This window comes from Zosterops lateralis (genome assembly GCF_965231275.1).
Source record: "Zosterops lateralis genome assembly, chromosome: 26".
In the NCBI taxonomy this organism is placed as follows: domain Eukaryota; kingdom Metazoa; phylum Chordata; class Aves; order Passeriformes; family Zosteropidae; genus Zosterops; species Zosterops lateralis.
This window is the reverse complement of record NC_139786.1, coordinates 2,581,399-2,599,985: the sequence shown is the minus strand read 5'-3', so window position 1 is coordinate 2,599,985 and position 18,587 is coordinate 2,581,399. Positions and strand designations below refer to the sequence as shown.

The 18,587-nt window shown below is 53.8% G+C and overlaps 2 protein-coding genes across 2 annotated transcripts; both read right to left on the bottom strand.

Moving 5' to 3' along the window:
* Positions 1-1,120: 1,120 nt before the first annotated feature.
* On the bottom strand, positions 1,121-8,280 carry TULP1 (TUB like protein 1; the record flags this gene model as incomplete). Its single annotated transcript, XM_083878653.1, is given in 16 exon segments — positions 1,121-1,254; positions 2,053-2,224; positions 2,494-2,592; positions 2,745-2,853; positions 3,315-3,427; positions 3,773-3,946; positions 4,138-4,229; positions 4,405-4,539; positions 4,648-4,794; positions 4,797-4,843; positions 4,997-5,132; positions 5,780-5,929; positions 6,031-6,154; positions 6,158-6,166; positions 7,614-7,656; positions 8,115-8,280. Coding segments are annotated over 16 exon segments (1,731 nt in total). The 5' UTR covers positions 8,162-8,280.
* Positions 8,281-10,904: 2,624 nt separating this feature from the next.
* Positions 10,905-16,455, bottom strand: FKBP5 (FKBP prolyl isomerase 5). Its single transcript, XM_083878629.1, has 7 exons — positions 16,332-16,455; positions 15,890-16,046; positions 15,328-15,418; positions 14,515-14,598; positions 13,846-14,031; positions 12,254-12,493; positions 10,905-11,133 (listed from the first exon to the last, which is right to left on the bottom strand). Exons 2-7 carry the CDS (start codon positions 15,928-15,930, stop codon positions 11,026-11,028), a joined length of 750 nt encoding a protein of 249 aa, XP_083734755.1. The 5' UTR covers positions 15,931-16,046; positions 16,332-16,455; the 3' UTR covers positions 10,905-11,025.
* Positions 16,456-18,587: the final 2,132 nt, after the last annotated feature.

Sequence of the window (18,587 nt, the reverse complement as noted above, 5' to 3'; positions counted from 1 at the left end):
TGCTCCCAGTGAGCTCCTCTCCTCAGCATCTCCCCTTCCCAATGACTCCCTGCAGCTCCCCACCAGCCTGAGACGGGATGGCACCTCCTGTCCACCACCTGTCATGAACAGAGAGCACCAGTGAGGCAGCTCTGGGGACACCTGGGGCAGTGAGGTCTGGAGGAGGGGGGTCACAGAATAAAGGGGCAGAGAGAGTGGAGGGCACAGAGAGCTCAGCAGGGCCCGTCTGGGTGCTGAGCGTGACTCAGCACCGCACCACACCTCATGAGTCACTCCACTGCTTCCTGGTGCACCCAGAGTTTTCTCTTCCAGGTCTCTCCTGGCAGCATTGACCCAGCTGGGCCACCTGCCAGCAATGCAAGCTCTGCCTCACGTGCCTGCCAGCCCTCCTCTGCTGGCACTGTCACCCCTGGACACGTGCCTGTGAGCTGGCGGTGCCAGGCTGCTTCTTAGGGACCCAAATCCCCAGCATTTTCTGGCCAGTGAGGTGGTGAGACCCAGTGGGTACAAACACACCGTGGGCATCAGCCATTCACCCCCAGCAGGGCAAAATGGAGCAAAAGAGGGGCTTTGTGTGGGCAAGGAGGTGGGGTGGGGGTCTTTAGCTGGGAGTTTAGGCAGAGCCCACCTGGATGTGAGCAGGGATGAGGAAACACAAAGTGAAACACCACCCTACCCCCTTCTCACTGGGAGACTGAGCATAAAGATACAAACCATAACAAAACCAACAAAAAAAAAAACCTCCCCAAACAAACCAAAATAAGAAAAAAACAAATAGCCCCAAATAGCCTCAAAACAAAAAGAAAGCTGGGGGGATGAGTTTCCAGGATCCAAGTCCAAAGGGATGAGACAGGGATTGCAGTCAGCCTCATCTGCTGAATATGAATATACCTCCAGCCTGGCTCTGCCATCACCCCAACCCAGCAATTTGCCCCGAATTTGCCAGGAGGGAGTGGCTACAGCTGGGTGAGCATCCCACAGCACTCAGAGAGCACCAAATAGTGCCTTGAACCACCCCAGGAACAAGTGTGACTGCAAGAAGGTGGAAACGCAGGGAGCGGAACAGGACAGGGATGCAGGAGCATCCTCCGGGCACTGCGAGGCAGCCCCGGTGCAGGTGCTATTCACAGGCCAGCTTCCCATCGAAGCTGGAGAGGGCGATGGCAAAGGCCTGCACGGCACACAGGGGGTAGTTGTAGTCCATGGTGAAGGCGTCGTCTGCCACACGCCCAAACTGCATCACGATGTAGTCAGCTGCGGGAGAGAGGGCGAGCCAGGGGTGTCACCTGTGCTCCCAGCCGGCCTTTCCCCACCAAGCCCACGCAGCAGAGTCCCAAACGAGCTGCCCACGCAGCCCCAACCCAAACTCGGCCTGTGACTCCTGTGTGGTACTGCAGCACAGACAGCAAAAAGCAGAATTTTCACATTGTGTGGAGTGTGGCACCCTCTGGTCCCTCCAGCACCCTCCTCCCTGGGTGCCACAGCCCCCCAAAGGGACAGGGACCCCACTCACCCTATCCCCACCCCCTCCCCGGACTGTGGGATCGTTGCTGCTGGAGGGCGGGTGACAGGAAATCTGTAAAAATAACCAGGGGCCCTCAAGAGGCTTTTTCTGTCCCGTAACCCAACACCCCGGAGGCCAAGGGCTTCTGACTGCGCCGGACAGGTGACGAGCAGCCACATCCAGACAGAGCTGCTGCCATCCCTGAGGGACTGTCCCCGAGGCACAGTGCACTCCAGAGTGCCAGCAGTGTGGGGTGTGTGCTGGGGACAATGCTCTGGGCTGTGGTGTGATGGGGGTTCAGCACCCCACAGGATCTGTCCTTGCCCTAAATCTGCCTGGCAATAGGAACCCCACACTCTGCCCCTGCCAACACCAGCAGCTCCTGCAGGGTGCCTGTCCAGCTTCATCCCAGCTCCAGCAAAGGCAGGGAGGACCCCAGAGCATGAAAAAACTAAACCTCATCAAAACCAGTGGGTCCTGGGGCCATCTCGTGGGGCAGTGCTCCCCCACCCTGTCCCCTGTCCCATCCCACTCCTGCCCCAGCTTACGGTCACTGCTGTGCACGATCTGGAAATTTTTGACGGAGGCGTGGGTGACCCGGCCGTGGAAATTGAGGACGTAGGATTGGGTCTCGTCGTTCCACACTGGGGCTTTGTTGTGCAGCTCGATGACATTGTCCATGTTCCTGTTCTGCCATCGCATCAGGAGGCCGTCATTGTCCTGGGGAGGGGCAAAGAGGGAGTGGAGCAGAGTTGGGGTGACCCCTCCAGAGCTCTGCCACCTCCTGTGGCTTTCCCAGGGCATGCTCTGTAGCAGTACCCAGCTGGAAATGGGATCTCTCATGGAGAAAAAGACAGACACCATGTCTCCCACCTCCCAGGGACACCTTGAATTTCAGGGATATCTGAAAGCCTCTCCATGCCCCAAGATGGGTAAAATCCAAGGTGGTGCTCAGCAAACCCAGCTCCCAGGGAGTTCCTCTGACTTACATTCCGGGGCCGGATGGGCACCCTCTCACAGTCAGCATTCATCCCAGGGATGATGACAGTCATCTTCCGGGGGCCTTTGAACCCTAAAACATTGGTCTCCTGCAAGAGAAGCCCTGTCTTTGAAACCACCAACCACTGCAGGTTACAGCCTCTCATGGGGGCTGAACAAGGGCTCAGGGGTGCCTGCAGCCCATCCCACACCTCTGCAGGCCCCAGTGGAGGGGTGGGAGGCGGGAAGGGGCTGTTCTTACATAGACCACGGCCGAGAGCTCCTGCCGCACGTTGGACCAGTCGGCGTTGGCCCTGTCGGGGTTGGCGCCGTTGTCGAACACGGTGAACCTCGTGCCCATCAGGTTGGATCTGCAGCCAAGGGTGGGAGTGGCTGATGCCACTGAGGCCCCTCCACCCCCTCTGTGACCCCTCTCCAGGCACAGCCTTGGTTTTGTTCTGGCTGCAAACCCCTGGTGTTGCACCCCACCACTGCTGACCTTCCCACTCTCCAGCGATTTTCTCAGGTTCAAGGAATCTCTAAATTAGGGGGTGCTGCCACCATGGGGACCCCCAGCACTGCTGTGTGGCTGCTGGCAGTGCAGGCTGGGACTTGCCAGGTGCCTTTTCTAGCTGTGACCTGTCTGCTGTGAGGAACCGGCCAAGCTTGTTTTCCCCTCTCAGCCCCCCACCACTCCTCAGGTCAGACACAGCTGAGTTTAGCCTCCTGTCTGCCTCAGCCACAGCTTGGGACAGCCTGTAAGCCATGGGGTGGGAAAAGGGTGCTGCAGAAATGGGGTGCCACCAAACTGGGGTGCCACCTCTGCTCCTACCTCAGCTTCCCGATGAAGTTGTCTCCACCCCGTGACAGGTCTGTGGGGTCGATGGAGATGAGGTAGTTGGAGGTTTTGCTCTTCTTACGCTTCCTCCCAGCAAGGAGGAACACCTGGTGGAGGAATGGGACCATGTGGGAATGGGACATTGTCACTGCCATCATCACTGCTGTCCCCAACAAGTCACTGCCATGACCTCGAGCAAGTCATGAAGATGATGCCCAAGATCCATTACAGGGCAGGAGGGGCTGAAACCAGCCCAGCTTTAGCACGGCTCTCTAGCCACTGTTTGCTCATCATCCCAGGGGCATTTCCTGGAGGAATTGCAGGAGGGGGAGCAGCCTCATTCAGGACACACCAGCACAGGGGGATGCAGGAGAGCCTCCCCCCAAACCCTGAGGGTGCTCCCTGGGATGAGCAGAGCCCCAGGGGGTCTCTATGCCCCCACCCCAAATCACCTTCTTGTCATTGTCCAAGTGGAGGTAATAGGTGGGGTAAAGCCCCCTGTCCATGCCCCTCTTGTCCCGTGTCACCCGGCACTTGACGGTCACTCCCTGCGGCGCCGGCTGCAGCACAAACTCCTCCAGGTTGTCCACCTCGATGACAGGGGATGGGGGCCTCTCCTCCTTCTGCTGCTGGGTGAGAGGGGATGGTGACCCCAGAGCCCCCCTCTTTCCCCAGATAATTGCTCCTTGCCATCCATCCCCCCTGGGCTCTGCAGTTGGTGGCTTTGGGGACACTCTGGTGGGCCTCACTGGGGGATGCTGCAAACCTTCTGACCCACCCTGAGGGGATCCCCATGGCTCTGAGGGGTCTTTTGTACCTTCTTTGATTTCTTTGCTTTCCCCTTCTTGTTGGAGTTTTTCTGCTGGGTCTCCGGGGTCTCCTCCTCACTCTCAGCCCCTTTGGGAGGAACTGCGGGCAGGAACAGGAAGGGGCACAGAGGGGGGAAGATCCTGACTCCACTGAGCCCCCAAATCAAGCTCAGCATAGATCTGTGCCAACATCAGTGATTGTAACCTCCTCTCCATGGCCAAACTCACTGCACCCCCAGAAGCCCTGCCAGAACCCACCACTGCCAGGCTCTCACCTTTCTTTTTGGATTTTTTCTCTTTTGGGGGGTCCCCACCAGTCTGAAAGAGGGATGCTGGGTTTTTCTTCTTCTCTGACCTAATGGGTTTGGTGCTGGAGTCGGAATCATCCTCTTCATCACTGCTGGTGGCAGCTGTGAGTGACACAGGGGACATGGTGACACAACACTGGGTGCTGCTGGCTCAGGGTGATGCCATCAGGCAGCAGGACTGGCTGCCACCCCCTCCTGCTCGTCCCATACCTTTCTTCTTGCTTTTCTTCTCTTTCTTCACCTGGAACACGGACATTGGCTCCTTCTTGGTGCTTTTGGCAGATTTGGCTTTGCTCTCAGGGTCACTCTTGTCTTCTGCTGGGACAGGGGAGCTGATGACCAGCCAGACAGGGGGATGGGCAGTGATGGGGACAAGAGGTGACAAGGAGCAGCAGAAAGGGCTGAGCTGGGGGGAGATCGCATGGGGAGGGGCCATGCAGCCCCCTGAGCCCCCCGGGACAGTGACAGGGATGAGGTGCAAGGCACTTCCCTCCTCCCAGCAAGGACAGATGCCAGTGGCAACAGAGCTGGGCTCAAGCCATCCCTGTCCTTCGGGCACTCACCCTTCGCCTTCAGCTTCTTCTCCCCCCCGCCTGAGAGAGGCTCTTTGGGAAGTTTCTTCTTAAGCTTTTTCGGCGGGTTTTTATTCTCCACCTCTTCCTCCTCTTCCTCCTCATCCTCATCCTCAGCCGGCTCTGCCCAGGGGTGACCACGGCATCAGCCAACACGGGGGACCCCAGCCCCGCGGTGGGCGAGGAGGGACCTTCCCTGGGTGGCAGCGGCCGGGTGGGCGCTCATGGTGTCACCCCGGGGTGGGCGCTCGTGTTGTCACCCCGGGGTGGGCGCTCATGGTGTCACCCCGGGGTGGGCGCTCGTGTTGTCACCCTGGGGTGGCGGTGGCCGAGGGGACGCGTCCAGCGCCGGGCACTGCGGGCGCACCCACAGCGCCCTCTCGCGGCCTCAGCCTGGCCGTGCGGAGCCGCTTTTCGCCCCGGAGAAATGTCCAGGGACATAAGTGCCACCTTCCCAGGGAGTGTGTCACCTCCCTAAGTGCCACCTTCCCAGGGAGTGTGTCACCTCCCTCTTCTTCCCCCTTTCCCCTCTCCATACCAACTCCCCGACCAAGGCGGTGAGCGCAGTTTTCCTGCCACATCCCCATTTCTCCCAGGTGCGTAACTGGGTTTTAGGCAAAAAGCCCTCCTGGGGATGTGCAGAGCCCGAGCAGAGCCCCAGCAGAGCCCCCGCAGAGCCCCAGCAGAGCCCCAGCAGGCACTGGAGCATCACCAGGACATGGCACAGGGCACACGAGGTGCCTGCAGAGGGGTGGGTGTTGCCCCCGCACCTTGTGGCTTCTTGGAGCCCTTGGCCGCTTGGGAGCGATGAGCCAGGCTTTCCTTCTTCTTCCGAGGCTCCTTGGTGAGTTTGGAGGAGGGGTCCTTGTCGCTCTCCTCCTCCCCCTTCTCCTCCTTTTTCTTCCTCACCTTCTTCACCCCTGCGCGTTTCAAGGGATGCCCACGCTGCAGAGCGCCTGGGGGCAGGACGGGGCACCCCATTTCCCCATTTCCAGGGGAGCTGTGGGGGATCTGTGCTCACCCTGTGCCGGGGCTGGGGGCTCCTCTGCAGCCCCTGCCTCGCTCGGCTTCTTCACCCGCGGCCGCCGTGGTTTGGCCTCGGCCTCCAGCCCGGGCTCCTGCCTCTTCTTCTTCAGCTTCTGCCCTCATGGGTGGCGCTGCAGAGGTGGTGGAGCCTTAAACACCTTTTCCCTTTGTCAGGCAACCCCTGCTGATGCAGCACTGGGTCCCTTTCAGAAATACAGCCGGGATTCCCTGGCCCAGCACAGGAACAAGGGACAGGCCCCGGGACAGGGACACACAGACACCTTCCAGTGGGTGACTTACCATGGGGCAGCCCCCGAGGAAAGCAGAGGGAGGAAAACAGAAAGGTCTGTTAGCAGACAGACAGACAGAACACCTGCCCTGGGACAGCCCTGGAGATGAGGATGTGATGATGATGATGATGATGATGATGCTGTGATGCTGTGTCAGCACAGAGGGACAAATGACACTGTGGCCATGGGGAGCCACTCTGGGCACTGATGGCCACTCTGAGCTGGGACAGGGGACACAGGGATGGACAGACAGCCTGGCCTCTCTCCTCCATCTCCTCTCACCCCCACAAGAAGCTCCCCTGGATGGCAAGGAGGTCAGCAGGAGCAGGGAAGCAGGAGGATTAGGCACAGCACACCTAATCCCGGTTATAGCTGGGGCTATAAATAACCCCGATTTACCAAATACGGAGCATGTGGGTCAGCACTTGGCTCTGCACAGGAGGTATTTGGGGAGTGGGTGTCAGCTCAGGCCTCTCAGAAAGTGATCTCAGCAAATCCAGATGCACCGAGGCTTCTTCCTCTGCCCGACAGAGCATCTTCCTCCTTTGCTGGGGTTTCACTTCTCCCACATGCTCCAGGGCAGGGTGTGAAGGTGTTTTGCAAAAGGTGGGAATCCTGATGGATCCCAGTGGGATCCCAGGACTGGGAATTTGGGGAGGGGGAGCTGGGGGTCCATGGTGAAGCTGGGAAGTGGCTGCTTTCTTCCGTGTCATGAGCTCACACGGAAAAGCTCCTTTGCACCCCCTAATCCCTTAAGCAGCTGCAGGGTGGGCAACCACTCCCTTACTTCACAAAGCCCTTCAAGGAGGAGCTGCTGATTAAAAATTAAATTGGGTGGTGGATGAAATCACCCCTGAGACCCTTCCAAGGCTGGGGGGCACCTGGGGGTTGTTCAGAAATGCAGGGGAGGGGGATCTGGCTTTTGGGGTCACGGCCTGGGGAAAGTGAGTCACAGTTTACAGCTTAACTGAGGGGCTTAATTAAATTGTTATTTAAGAACTAGGAACCCTCCTCATGAGGTGCTTCAAAGAGATGGAGAGGGGATTCAGAAAGATGCAAAAAGAAGGGAGGGCTGTGGAATTTTCTCTGCCCACCTGCTCTGGAGGCAGTTCCCAAAAATCTCACACCCTCACAGGCTGCCACACCCCAATAGAACAGCCCAACCAGCCCCAAATCGGCCTTGGTGTGGACTCCGGGGTTTGAGGGTCTCTGATGTCCCCAGCCCTTGGGGACAGCCCACAGCAGGGGATGGTGGCACATGGGATGGAGGGGAAGGATTTTTTCTCACCTGTTTGGGCTTGTGCTGGGGGCTCCCCGGCTCTTCACTGGGGCTGTGGGGCACAGAAACCAAAAGGGTGAGAGCTTTCAACCCTCCACAGACCCTGGGGGCACGAGATTGCCCCGATTTTTGGTAAAGGGGGAAACATCAATCTTTCATTTGGTTCCAGCAGCATTTTCCCCCTATCTGGACTGGGTTGAGCTTGTCTGACATCATCTTTCCTAACAGGGAGCACAGGACAGGGTTTGCCTTGGCTAAGGGGGACAACAAGGAGCTGAATTTGGGGATCCCCCTCTAAACAAACACCTTTGATCTCTGTAAGCCAATGAGCATTATCCCACCAACCCCCAAAGAAAAAAAAAATAAAAAAAACTGATAAAGCTGCTCACTAAAAATTGCATTTAAACTGAAAATAGGAGGGGAAAAAAGCACTGGAGGAGAGGAGAAATCACTGGGGGCATCCAGCACATCACCCACCCCGCAGATCCCACCCTGCCCACCATCACTGACCTGTCGGCAGCCCAGACCTCGCGCAGGATCTCTGTTTGTAGCGGCATCGCTCTGGCTCCAGGCTGGGCTGCCCTGCCCTGCTCCACTCCCCGGCCCCACAGCCCCTACCAGCCCAGGGCCAGGGCCATGGGCTCAGTCCCAGCCACAAGAGCCAGAGAGGCCTCACAGCATCGGCTCGGCCGCCTCCGCAAGTCTCTGTGGTGGGAGGAGGAGAAGGGAAAGGAGGAAGAGCAGGTGGAGGAGGTGATTAACTTTATTTCTCCCTGAAACTCGGTTAATAGGATTTCAGGGGCTGGCAGCCAGGCTTGCCGGGAGAGCAGCTGACAGGGGAGTAATCACAGGAAAAGGGGGCTCTGCAGGAATGCAGGGGGGTCAGACAGACCCCCAGTGCCTTTTTGGGGTGCACAGGTTCCCCCCTGGCTGGTTGGGGTCCCTGGCACAGCACAGACACTCACTCCAGTGGGCAGAGGAGCTGCTCTCTGACTGTGTTGAGGGTTATCCTCCCTGGGTGTCTTTGTTTTTCACCCAGAAATGTCTTGGTGAGTGAAGAGCAGGATTTGGGCTGTTTGGTGTGAGCTCATGCAGGGGAGGGCAGCATCCCTCACTCTGAGTGGTGCTAAGGGTTTCTGAACTGACCACTGCCCTGCTCTGACCCCTGTCCCATGTCCTGAGGTCTCTTTGGAAGTGTTTCATAACCTCCTGCTCATGCCTCACCTCCTTATTACACCACTTAACATTGAACTCTGAATATTCCTCCTCAGAGGCCCCCACGGATGGTGTTGGGTTGCAAAGCCAGACAGGCCAAGTGTCCCCAGTGTCCCCAGCAGAGCCTTGGCCTTGCCCAGGCCAACACTGTCCCCCCAAAAGCCCCAGCCCGTGCTTGGTGCCACTAGATGGCATTTGAGCTCTGCACACCGAGACCCACCAGCAGCGGGAACTTCTTAATCCTCCCTGCAAAACCCTCCTGGTCTCCCTTTCATCTCCAGACCTCATCTCATCACCCGCACAAGTTCAATTTCTCTCCCCAGGGAGAGAAAAGCACCAAGCCAAAATAAACCAAAAATGTGCTTAAAAATGGGGAGCAAGCCCAGAAACAGCAGAGCAAGTTGGTTTTTTGTGTTTTGGGGTTTTTTTTTCTGTAGAGATTGTTTCCTATGGAAAATGTGGCTTGGGCTGCCCTCAAAGGACTTTTTTGCCCTGCAAGAAAAAAATGAAAAGCCCACGTTTTGCAGAGGCCCTGGGTCTCACAGCAGCCTCCAGGGAGGTGCATCCCATGGAGGTAGAAAACCCAAACCCTGGATGAGCAGCTGGAGCAGCCACGTGGATTCTGTGCCACTGCTGCAGGTGGGAAAACAGACAGGTTTGGGAAATGATGATTCAGGTACCACTTGATGGGACTAGAGAAGAGGAATTTTAACCAAATTTGGCTTAGTCTCCCAAGATTGTGGGGCAGGGGGCAGTATAAAAGAGGGATGGGCAGTCCTAATACCCCACTGGCTCAGCTTTCTGTTCTCTCTCCACCCTCAGTCAAGGGGCACAAATGACTCTTACACCCACCCAGCTGACCCTCAGGAAATCCCCTCCCAAAAGAATACACTGGAGGGTGGGGAAAAAATAAGGATAAACCTTCCAGGCTGGAAAAACAGCTGAGACCCCCAGAGAGCATCCCCCAGCCAGGCATGTCCAAAGCATGGATTGCTGACTCTCCAGAGATCAATGGCACTGATAAAAAGGGGCAGCACCAGTTCTTGGAGACACCAATAATTCCTCAACTGCTGGGGCATCTTCCCCCAAGAGAAGTACACACCCATCCTCCCCACAGCCACCCCCTTTGCTGAGCAGGATCCAGAGAAAGAATACTTTTTTTTTTTTTTTTTTTTTTCCTTTTTCTTTCAGTTGTTTATTTTCAAGCTCCAAAAGAGGTATTATTATAGAGACAGGAAAAATAACAACTGGAAAGCTGTTCTCGTGGGGTAGTGACAGTGTCCCTTTAGGATGGAGAGGGCTGGTGGCTGAGGAGGCAGCAGCAGCTCCGGTGCAGGGACACGATGCACCCGGGACCCCCCTCACCATGGGAAAGCTGCTCAGTGACAAACCCATGGCACCAGCTCACACCCAGCCACTTGCTTTTCTGAACCACATCAACCTGCTCTTTTATTCTCCTCATGTACAGATCCCAATAAAAGCAATAAAACTCCCATCTAAAGCCAGGAGCCAAGGGATGGGGTGCAGGCTGTGGGTTGAGCACCTGCAAAGCTGGACAGGCTTTTGCTCTCTAAAGAAACAGGAACCAGCTCCTTCAGAAGGTAAAATCTGTGTGTGCCCCCCTTTCCAAACAGTGCTTTAAAGACTAATGATGTCCCTTGCACCCAGGGGCTGCAGCAGAGGCCAATGTGGGTTCTCATCCTGGCTCTGCCCTACAACCCCTCTGGCCACAGGCAAGGAGTCAGCAGGAGACAAAGCAAATCCCTGCCCCTGGGGCTGTGCTGGGACAACCAGAGCAGAACAACCACTGCAGTTTTCAAGGGGCATGTCCCACATCCCAGCTCCTCTCAGAGGATGCTGTGCTCAGAAAGGACACAAAGCCTAAGGGAGCTGGAACAAGCTGTCTACGGAAACCTCCCAGGAGCCAAGAGTTTTAATTTATCATTATAATATTTTTTTTTCTTTTTTCCTGCTGTTGAAATGCTGTTTGTTCCATGTGTGGTGGTCCCATGGTGTCCTGCCACTCCTGCTCTGCCCCCAGGGTGGTGGGACGGGGTCGCTTTTCTTTGCAAGGTGCTTTTTGCTTCCACGATCACACAAACTGTAACAAGCTTTACAAGAAAACACTGGCAAGTCCCAAGGTTTGGCAGCAACCTTTTTCAGTGTGGGCTGAGGGCAGGAGGTTATCCCATCCCCTCCTCCTCCATCATACATGTCCTTCAGCCTCTTCACCTTCAGCACCAGGAGTTTTCGGTCCTTTGTCACAAGCCGCCTTCTCTGCTGTTTTTCCCACACCAGTTTTGCTGGCTGCCTCCTGCCAAACAGCAAATAAAACACGCTGAGTTGGAAAAGGGAGAGGGAAGGGGGAGGCAAATAACAGGGATTCTGGGAATAGGCACAGGCAGTCCAGCCTGGAAGGGGAGAGGCAAAATTGCCCCCTACAACTCCCCTGTGCCCCATGTGCAGCTCACATTGGAGGGTTCAGTTTCCCTGACTCAGTGGCTGGTAGAGGTTAAAGCTCACCAGCTCAGGCAGCTTTTGGGGAAGGTGTGGGACCCCTGGGAATGATGTGACCCACCTCACCAGAAGCAGAGTGCTGACACAGAGTGAGAATGGATGGATGGATGGATGGATGGGCAGGGAAGAGAGGGATGAGGAGGTAAGGCAGCAGTGTCAGAGTGGAGATACAGGACTGAGCCATGGGTGCAGCCCATCAAGAGGGTGCAGGAGAGGAGCACTCAGGCACAGGGGAGCCTTTTGCCTGCTCCAGCAGTGACTGTGCCCATCACAGCTGACCACACAAGCCAAACAGCAGCAGCTGGTCAGGTTGGCCCTGCTCCTTGCCCAAGCTGGTTGCCCTGGCACTCTGCTCCCCAGGGGCTGCACCAGTCACTTAATCCACTGCCTCAACCTCCAGACACCACTTCAGAAGAGATTATACTAAAAATGACCCACACAGATGGCTTGCAAAGCTGTGTCCTCTCTCATTACAGTACACCGGGTTTTGTTCAGTGGAATTTTGGATGAGAGCCTGTTCTGAGACAGTGATCTCTCCACTCAGGCAGAGGAGCAGGTATTGCCTTACCAGCTTCAGGAAATCCACACTATCATGTCTCAAAATACCCCTGCCAGAGATGGAATGATACTTCATTTTACTGGCAACCAGGAGTTCATCAACAATCACTAGCTAGGAGCAGCAAAATGAAATACCAATGTTATCAGCCCACACTGCAAGTGCTTTCACTGCTGACAGAGCACCTGATGGCAGCCTTTGCATGAGAGAAACCAAGAAGTAAAACACTATGGAGGCTCTATCCCTCCATCCTCAACCTGATCTATAATTTAATTTGGTTTAACCCATCTCTTCTCATCACAATAACCTGCTGAGCATCCCTCAGCCCAACCCTGGATGGCCAAAAATGAGCAAGACTCACCTTTGCATCCCTCTCTGCAAACTTTGTGAACATGTTGGCGTAGATCCTCCTGTCCCGCTCGTTGTGCTCCTTTGTTTTCTTCTGGCACACGGAGATCTGGGATTTTGCTGCTTTGTTCTGTGGATTCACTTCCAGCACTTTTTGAAAGTCACATTTGGCCAGCTCGAACTCGTTCATCAATAACCTGGCTTCACCCCTCCTGTACAAGCCTTTCTCGTTGTCCTGGTCCAACCCCAGAGCCTGGAAACACACACAGGGTCTGTGTTAATGTCTCAGAGCCCCCCCAAGGGATTCCCTACAGCTGAAGCCTCAATAAATCTGTCAAAATTAGGACAAGGTGGCTTCAAATCTCCAGAGCACTTGCATCTTGCTCAACAAAAATTGCCTCATCTCCATCAGCAGTTGGGAGATCATTAATATAGTTTTATTATCTCTCCTTGTTTAAAATACCCCTGAGTGTGGCAGTCAGTGGGAGACAAACCCACAGGCAAGAGATCAAGTGTAAAGACTAAATCCAAGCCCTTTTGTCTCCCTGTTTTAGCAATGATATTATTTTCCTTTAGTAAAAGCCATATATACACCTCAGGTATGATTTACCTTTCAGATTAACACAAATATCCCATATATTTCACATATGCAAGATGCTTAAATCTAAGCCTTTTATAAAAGAATTCAGAATTCCCTGACAAAGACAAGGTCAAAGATCTTTTAGGGAATGGGAAAGCCCCATCCCACTCCTTGGTGGACTTGGAAATCTGCTGCAGCTCCACAGAACTTGCCTGTGTCACACCCAGAGCAGAACTCAGTGCCCAGCCCCAGCCTGGCCAGACCCAACCAGCATCCAAAGGTCCTCAGTCTACACAGATCCATCCACATGGATCTGGTTTGGAAGAAAAGCTGCTGTCAATGCATGCCCAGGTGGATTTTGAAGCCCTAAAGCTCTCGTGGTCCTGCAGTCTGAGCACTCAGCATCCACAGGGACCTCCAAGTGCAGAAGGCAAGTCAAGTCACCATCCCACTGCTGTTTGGAAATTCCTTCTTATATGACAAGGAATTTTAAAAAAAACCCACTAAACTCCCAACAAGAACATGGAGGAGAAGAGGATGCTGCATCCCCCAGGCTCGTGCTGATGCCTTAGGATTTTAGCTTTTATATTTTTCATATATTTGTAATCCTGCAGTTCTTTAGTGCATAACTCTAAACTCCATATACAGCCCAAGCTACTGCTTTCCCCATTGTGGTCAGACAAAACAATTCCTCTCCAGGCCTGAGAATCAAGGGCACCTCACTATCTCAGGCCTCAAGAAATGTAAACAAAAATGAGTTGAGGGGAGCAAACTTGGGGCAAATTACTTCATTACCTGAAGATGTAATTGAAAGATTAACCCCCAACATGCAAAAGGACCAAAGTCATAAAAGTGTGAAAACCCCACCATCCATTTTTTTGGGGTGTAGCCCCTTGTGGGGGGGCTTTGGCTGCCTGAAATGTACCTTAAGGCCCTTCAATAAATAAAACTGCTTTTTATTCCCTTAATTTTGTCTGGCTTCAGCTTCTGGAGACCCAGGTGGGACAGCATCAGTGCAGCTCTACCTTGTCACAGCACTCGACGGCCTTGGCGTACTCCCGCAGCTTCAGGTAGCACATGGCCAGGTTGAGGAAGGCAGCCAGCAGGAAGGACTCAGAGGCTTTAGACTCCTTCTCAGACAAGCCATACTCCATTTCCAGCCAGGACACAATCTTCCCATACTGAATCACTGCCTGTAGGTATTTGCCTTCCTGAAAAAAAAGAAAAAAAGAGGTTCAGTCTGCCCCTGGAATGACCCCGTGAGCAGGTGACAAGTGTAATGTGGAGTGTTCAATAAATACAGGAAAGGAGGGGGATCCCAACTCCTACAGAAGCAGCAGGTTTGGGAAAAGCTGAGTCAGAACATGGGGAGCTGGGATGCCCCAGCTGGGAAAGGGAATGCAAAGCCCCTTTTGGGACTTTGGGAAAGGGAATGCAAAGCCCCTCAGCAATGGCCCTGGTCTGGGAAGGGTTTGATCTGCTGTCCTGTTCTGTTCTGCAGGGAGCACACAGAGCCAAGGCAATGCTGGGAAAGGATGAGATATCTCAGGGAGTATCAAGGGGTGAGAAAAAGGCAGAGGGAGGGCAGGACTCGCCTTCCCCAGCCCCATCTGGGGGCACAGGGCTTCTCTGACACTGATGGCTGCTAAATTCAGTCCCAGCTCCCCTCCTCTGCCACCCCAGCGTTGACAAACCTTGAAGTACATCGTGCCCTTCTCCTTGACCACAGCTGCCTGCTCCAGCTTCTCCTTGGTGTCCATCTCCCATGACTCCTTGGCCTGCAAAGGAACACTTGGAGCACTCCCAGTGGAGCAGAGCAGCCTCCCCTGCCCCAGCCGGGCTGTGCCACTCTCTGGGACAGTGTGGTCACACTCAGGGCTCATCAGGCCTGTGCCAGAGCCTGGAGATAGTTCCTGCCCCTGCTTTAGCCAGAGTGATGGCACAGGCAGGGATGTGCAAATCCCATGGATTTCTCCTATATCCCATCCCCAGCTTTCTCATGGGCACAGTCAAACTCCACAGGGCTGGCTGGATGTACCAGCTTTTATCTGTGCAGCCCAAAGGAAAAAAAAAAAGAGGAAAAAAGGAGGAAAAAGGGGAATAAAATTAAAGGAAAATAAGAAAAAATGAGAGAAAAATGGGAGAAAAAGCAGGAAAAGGAGAAAAAGAAAAAAAGGAAAAAAAAAAGGAGAAAAAAGAAGAGGCAAGAGGAAAAAAGAAGAAAAAAAAAGGGAGGGGGGGAAAGGAAAGAGAAAAAAGAAAATTCAAATAAAAAGAGAGTACAAAAGGACAAGGTTAGGAACAAATAAGACACCCAGCCTTGGACCTCAGCCACAAGAATAAAACAAACCAACAGAGAAGAACAAATTAAGAACACGAAGCTCCTCGGTGACGTGTCCACTTCAGCAGGGGTTGGGCTGCAGCCACGCCAGGGACAAAGGCTGGAGGCTACACAGGCCCTGACATTCCCCTGACCTGGGGAGGGACTGGAGCACCTCTGCCCTCACCTTCTCAAAGCTCTTCAGGGTCACCTCGTACACCAGCTCTGCGTTCCCCTGAATTCCATATTTTGGCTTCCCTGCCTCGCCAAAGCCGTACCTGCAGGGCAGGAGGAGGCACTCAGACAAGGGGGAAAACTTTATTTTCAGTAGAGCTTGCCCATAAATGCAGACCCAGGTTGCCACCCACAGCTTTCTAACGTTTTGGGGACAGGGTGATGTTACTGTCTATGAGCAAAAGTCCCTGTGGATGTACAATGCATAAATTTGGAATTATTCCTTCTGGTTGCATCAAAACCAATTTTTTACACAGGCTTCTCTCCAGCTCTGGTCATTTCCAGGGCTGGAGACATTTTCAGGGAGACATTTTTATCTCAGACACTGCACTTGGATAAAGCCTTTTCACCTGGTTTTCATAAAGCATCTCAATATTCCTGTTTACATGCCACTGGTCACTCCTGCTGTTCCTGCTGGTGTTCTCTGCTGGAGAGTCCTGTTTGCAGGATTCCCCATCTTCCACAAGAGCTGGAGGCTGAGACCCACCCAGCATCCCTGTGGAGATGCTCCTCACCGTGGGCTGAGGTAGAGGATGCAGTGCTCTCCCCTCTGCATCTTCTCCAGGGCCTTGTCAATGCCGATGGGGATGTCGTGGTCCTCCCCTTCGCCCACCACGAATTTCACATCTTTGCAGTCAAACCTTTGGCCACCACAGAATCCCTCCAGGTGAACTGCAGAGGGGCGAGAGAGGCAGGATGGCACCCCAGAATCACCCAAACCTTGGAGAAAGGTGGGCTCCAAAGTGTCTTTATAAAACATTTCTCCCCAAATTCAGCAGAGTCTGGAAGAGGGAAGACCCAGGGCTGGGGGCAGCCTGGAGAGGAGGGATGGGGAGGGCTTGGGAACATTGCTGAAAAGCAAGGCAGGCATATCTCGTCTAAGCAAGGACTAAACAACAGATAAACATCGTGACTAATATGTTCCCCTCGTACTCAAGTGCACGAGTCAAGTCTTACTGGAACTGGATATTGCTCCTGGCACGGTGCCACGCAGAGTTTATCACGGTGATTACAAATCTTCTATACTGTGCTATACTGCCTTGACTCCTGCCTCGAAAACAAGGCCGTGTTCTCCTGACTCTGAGAACTCAAAGTACAAGATAAACTTTTTTATTTTTAATCTTCAACCAGGAGCCGTGCTGTTCCAGCCCCAGACTCTGGCAGAAGCGCAGCCAGAGCGGACACTGGGTACCTGGCACATTCACCACCTGGCACTCCTGGCTGGCTTTCCACAGCAAGATTATTCTTTATTTATTCAAACCTGAAGACGTTCCAGGCTTTGGGGACACTTTTACAGCCTTTGCATTCTGCTTGCATGCACACATGCAGGCAGGCATCAAGTAAAAGCAATTTCACAAGGAACTCCTACATACTGTTAAAAAGAAAAAAAAAAAAAAAAAAGAAAAGAAAAAAAAAGCCAAAACAAACAAGAAAAAAAAAAAAAAAAAAAGCTTTGTAAGAGGAAAAATTCACAACTGTGCCTAAAGGTTTTGCAGCTTGCAAAGATATCAGCTTTACCTTTGCCTGAGGGGAACAGAATGCAACCTGCGGTGCTGCAGGGCACTGAGCATCCTGCTGTGGTGGCAGGTGAGGGGCAGGACAAACTGGGCACCAGAAACAGCTGTGAGGGTCTGGGATAGAGGAAATCTGTGTCCATCCCCTTCCCTGAGACCTACAGATGTCCTTAGGATAAGAGGCAAGGACCAAGCCAGCCAGAGCTGGCAGCCCCCATTCCAAAGGCAGGTCCAGCTGTCATAAGAGAACCCAGGGATGGGCTCCTCACTGTAGGGGCAGGACAGCAGGCTCTGCCTTGTCACCCCACTCTTGCCACCAAAGCCATGCTGGGACTCAAGCAGAGGATGCCCAGGTGTTTGCCAGCTCCCTGGGACACATCCTGTATCTATCACTGGGGCACAGTGACCACAGTCAGGCTGCTGTGAGCCCACCCAGCTTGGGATGAGGACAAAAGCCAAATCCAGCTCCTCCGGGGACAACCTCTGCTTTTGCACTATCCAAAACCAAGCTGGCTGGCTTTTTTAGGCACAGAAAAATGTGGAAAATTCTCCCTAAAATACAGGTGACCCAGCCACAGCACTGTGGACCTCCCTGCACGTTCCCAGCAAGCACAGATCCACAATCCCTGACCCCAAAAGCAGCACTGCAGCTCCCCCAGGTCCCACATCCCCTGCGGGATGCAGCAGTGATGGGAAGATCCACTTTAAAACAGGATGCACAGGGGGATGTTGTGATCCTTCCTTCCAAGGATAGTTCTGCTCTGTTTTAATTGTGCAGAAAATACACCGAGCACGGGGAGGGGGGAGAGAAAAGCTCCGCTTGGGTTTCCAGGAGTGGGTCAGCTGGTTCAGCCGCTCTTGGATTACAGAGAAAAAAAAGTCACTGAAGGAACATCACTCCGGTTGCAGCTCTGACTTATTGTTCTCTCAGTGCCTGCAGCGATTTTGTTTTTGAAGAGCTGAGAACAGAGTGTACTGAGTGCGGCTGGCACACGAACTTGATGTGCTGACAGCAATTTGTACTCAGATTAAAAACGGAGAAGGAGGAGGGGTGGGGGGGGGAAAGGATGTAACAAAAGCTGGAATGCCAGATTTCAACTGCAGCACAGGTTTTAGGGACCAGAACTGGGATTTAGGGTCTGTAAAACTTAAAGCCTATAAAAACTCAGAGGTGCTTGCTCCTGGAAATGTGGTTTCTTCCAGCCTAATTCCAGCACCTCCCAAAATACACAGCTGAGGTAAAACCATCACAGCCCTGCCCCAGGGTGGACTGCTGTGTCCCCACAGCTGCTGTGCCACCCTCAGCACAGTGACCATTCAGACAGCAGAATCTGAGTCAAAATCTCATTTTTCCCTAAAGGAGAGCCTCGTTAGGAGAACCAGCCACTGAAAGCCGCGACCTTTATAAGCTTTCACAGCTCAGATTCAATTTCTCAGCCGCTAAAGGGACTTCTGGATCTTTGTGTACAGGAGCTCTGGAATTAAGAAAAGAAAGTAAATGCCTCTCATATGGAGTGAGCTCTGTGTGTGTGTCTGAGTGGTTCTTGGGAAGGAAAAAAATCCCAAACTCCAAACTCCAGTCTGCCTTCCACTGTCCAGTTCCATGAAACATCTGCTCCAGAAATGGGACCAGAAGAGGGAGAGCCCAGAGGGATGTGAGCTCCTCATCCTCCTGTGTCAGCTGAGACCACCCCAACCT

Bases quoted from the DNA above. Each gene is read 5' to 3' on its own strand.
- FKBP5 (XM_083878629.1), bottom strand. From the start codon at position 15,930: ATGCAGAGGGGAGAGCACTGCATCCTCTACCTCAGCCCACG. The intron at 15,419-15,889 runs GTGAGGAGCATC...CCTGCCCTGCAG, and splicing joins ATCCTCTACCTCAGCCCACG to GTACGGCTTTGGCGAGGCAG. The intron at 11,134-12,253 runs GTGAGTCTTGCT...GCTGTTTGGCAG, and splicing joins TTGCAGAGAGGGATGCAAAG to GAGGCAGCCAGCAAAACTGG.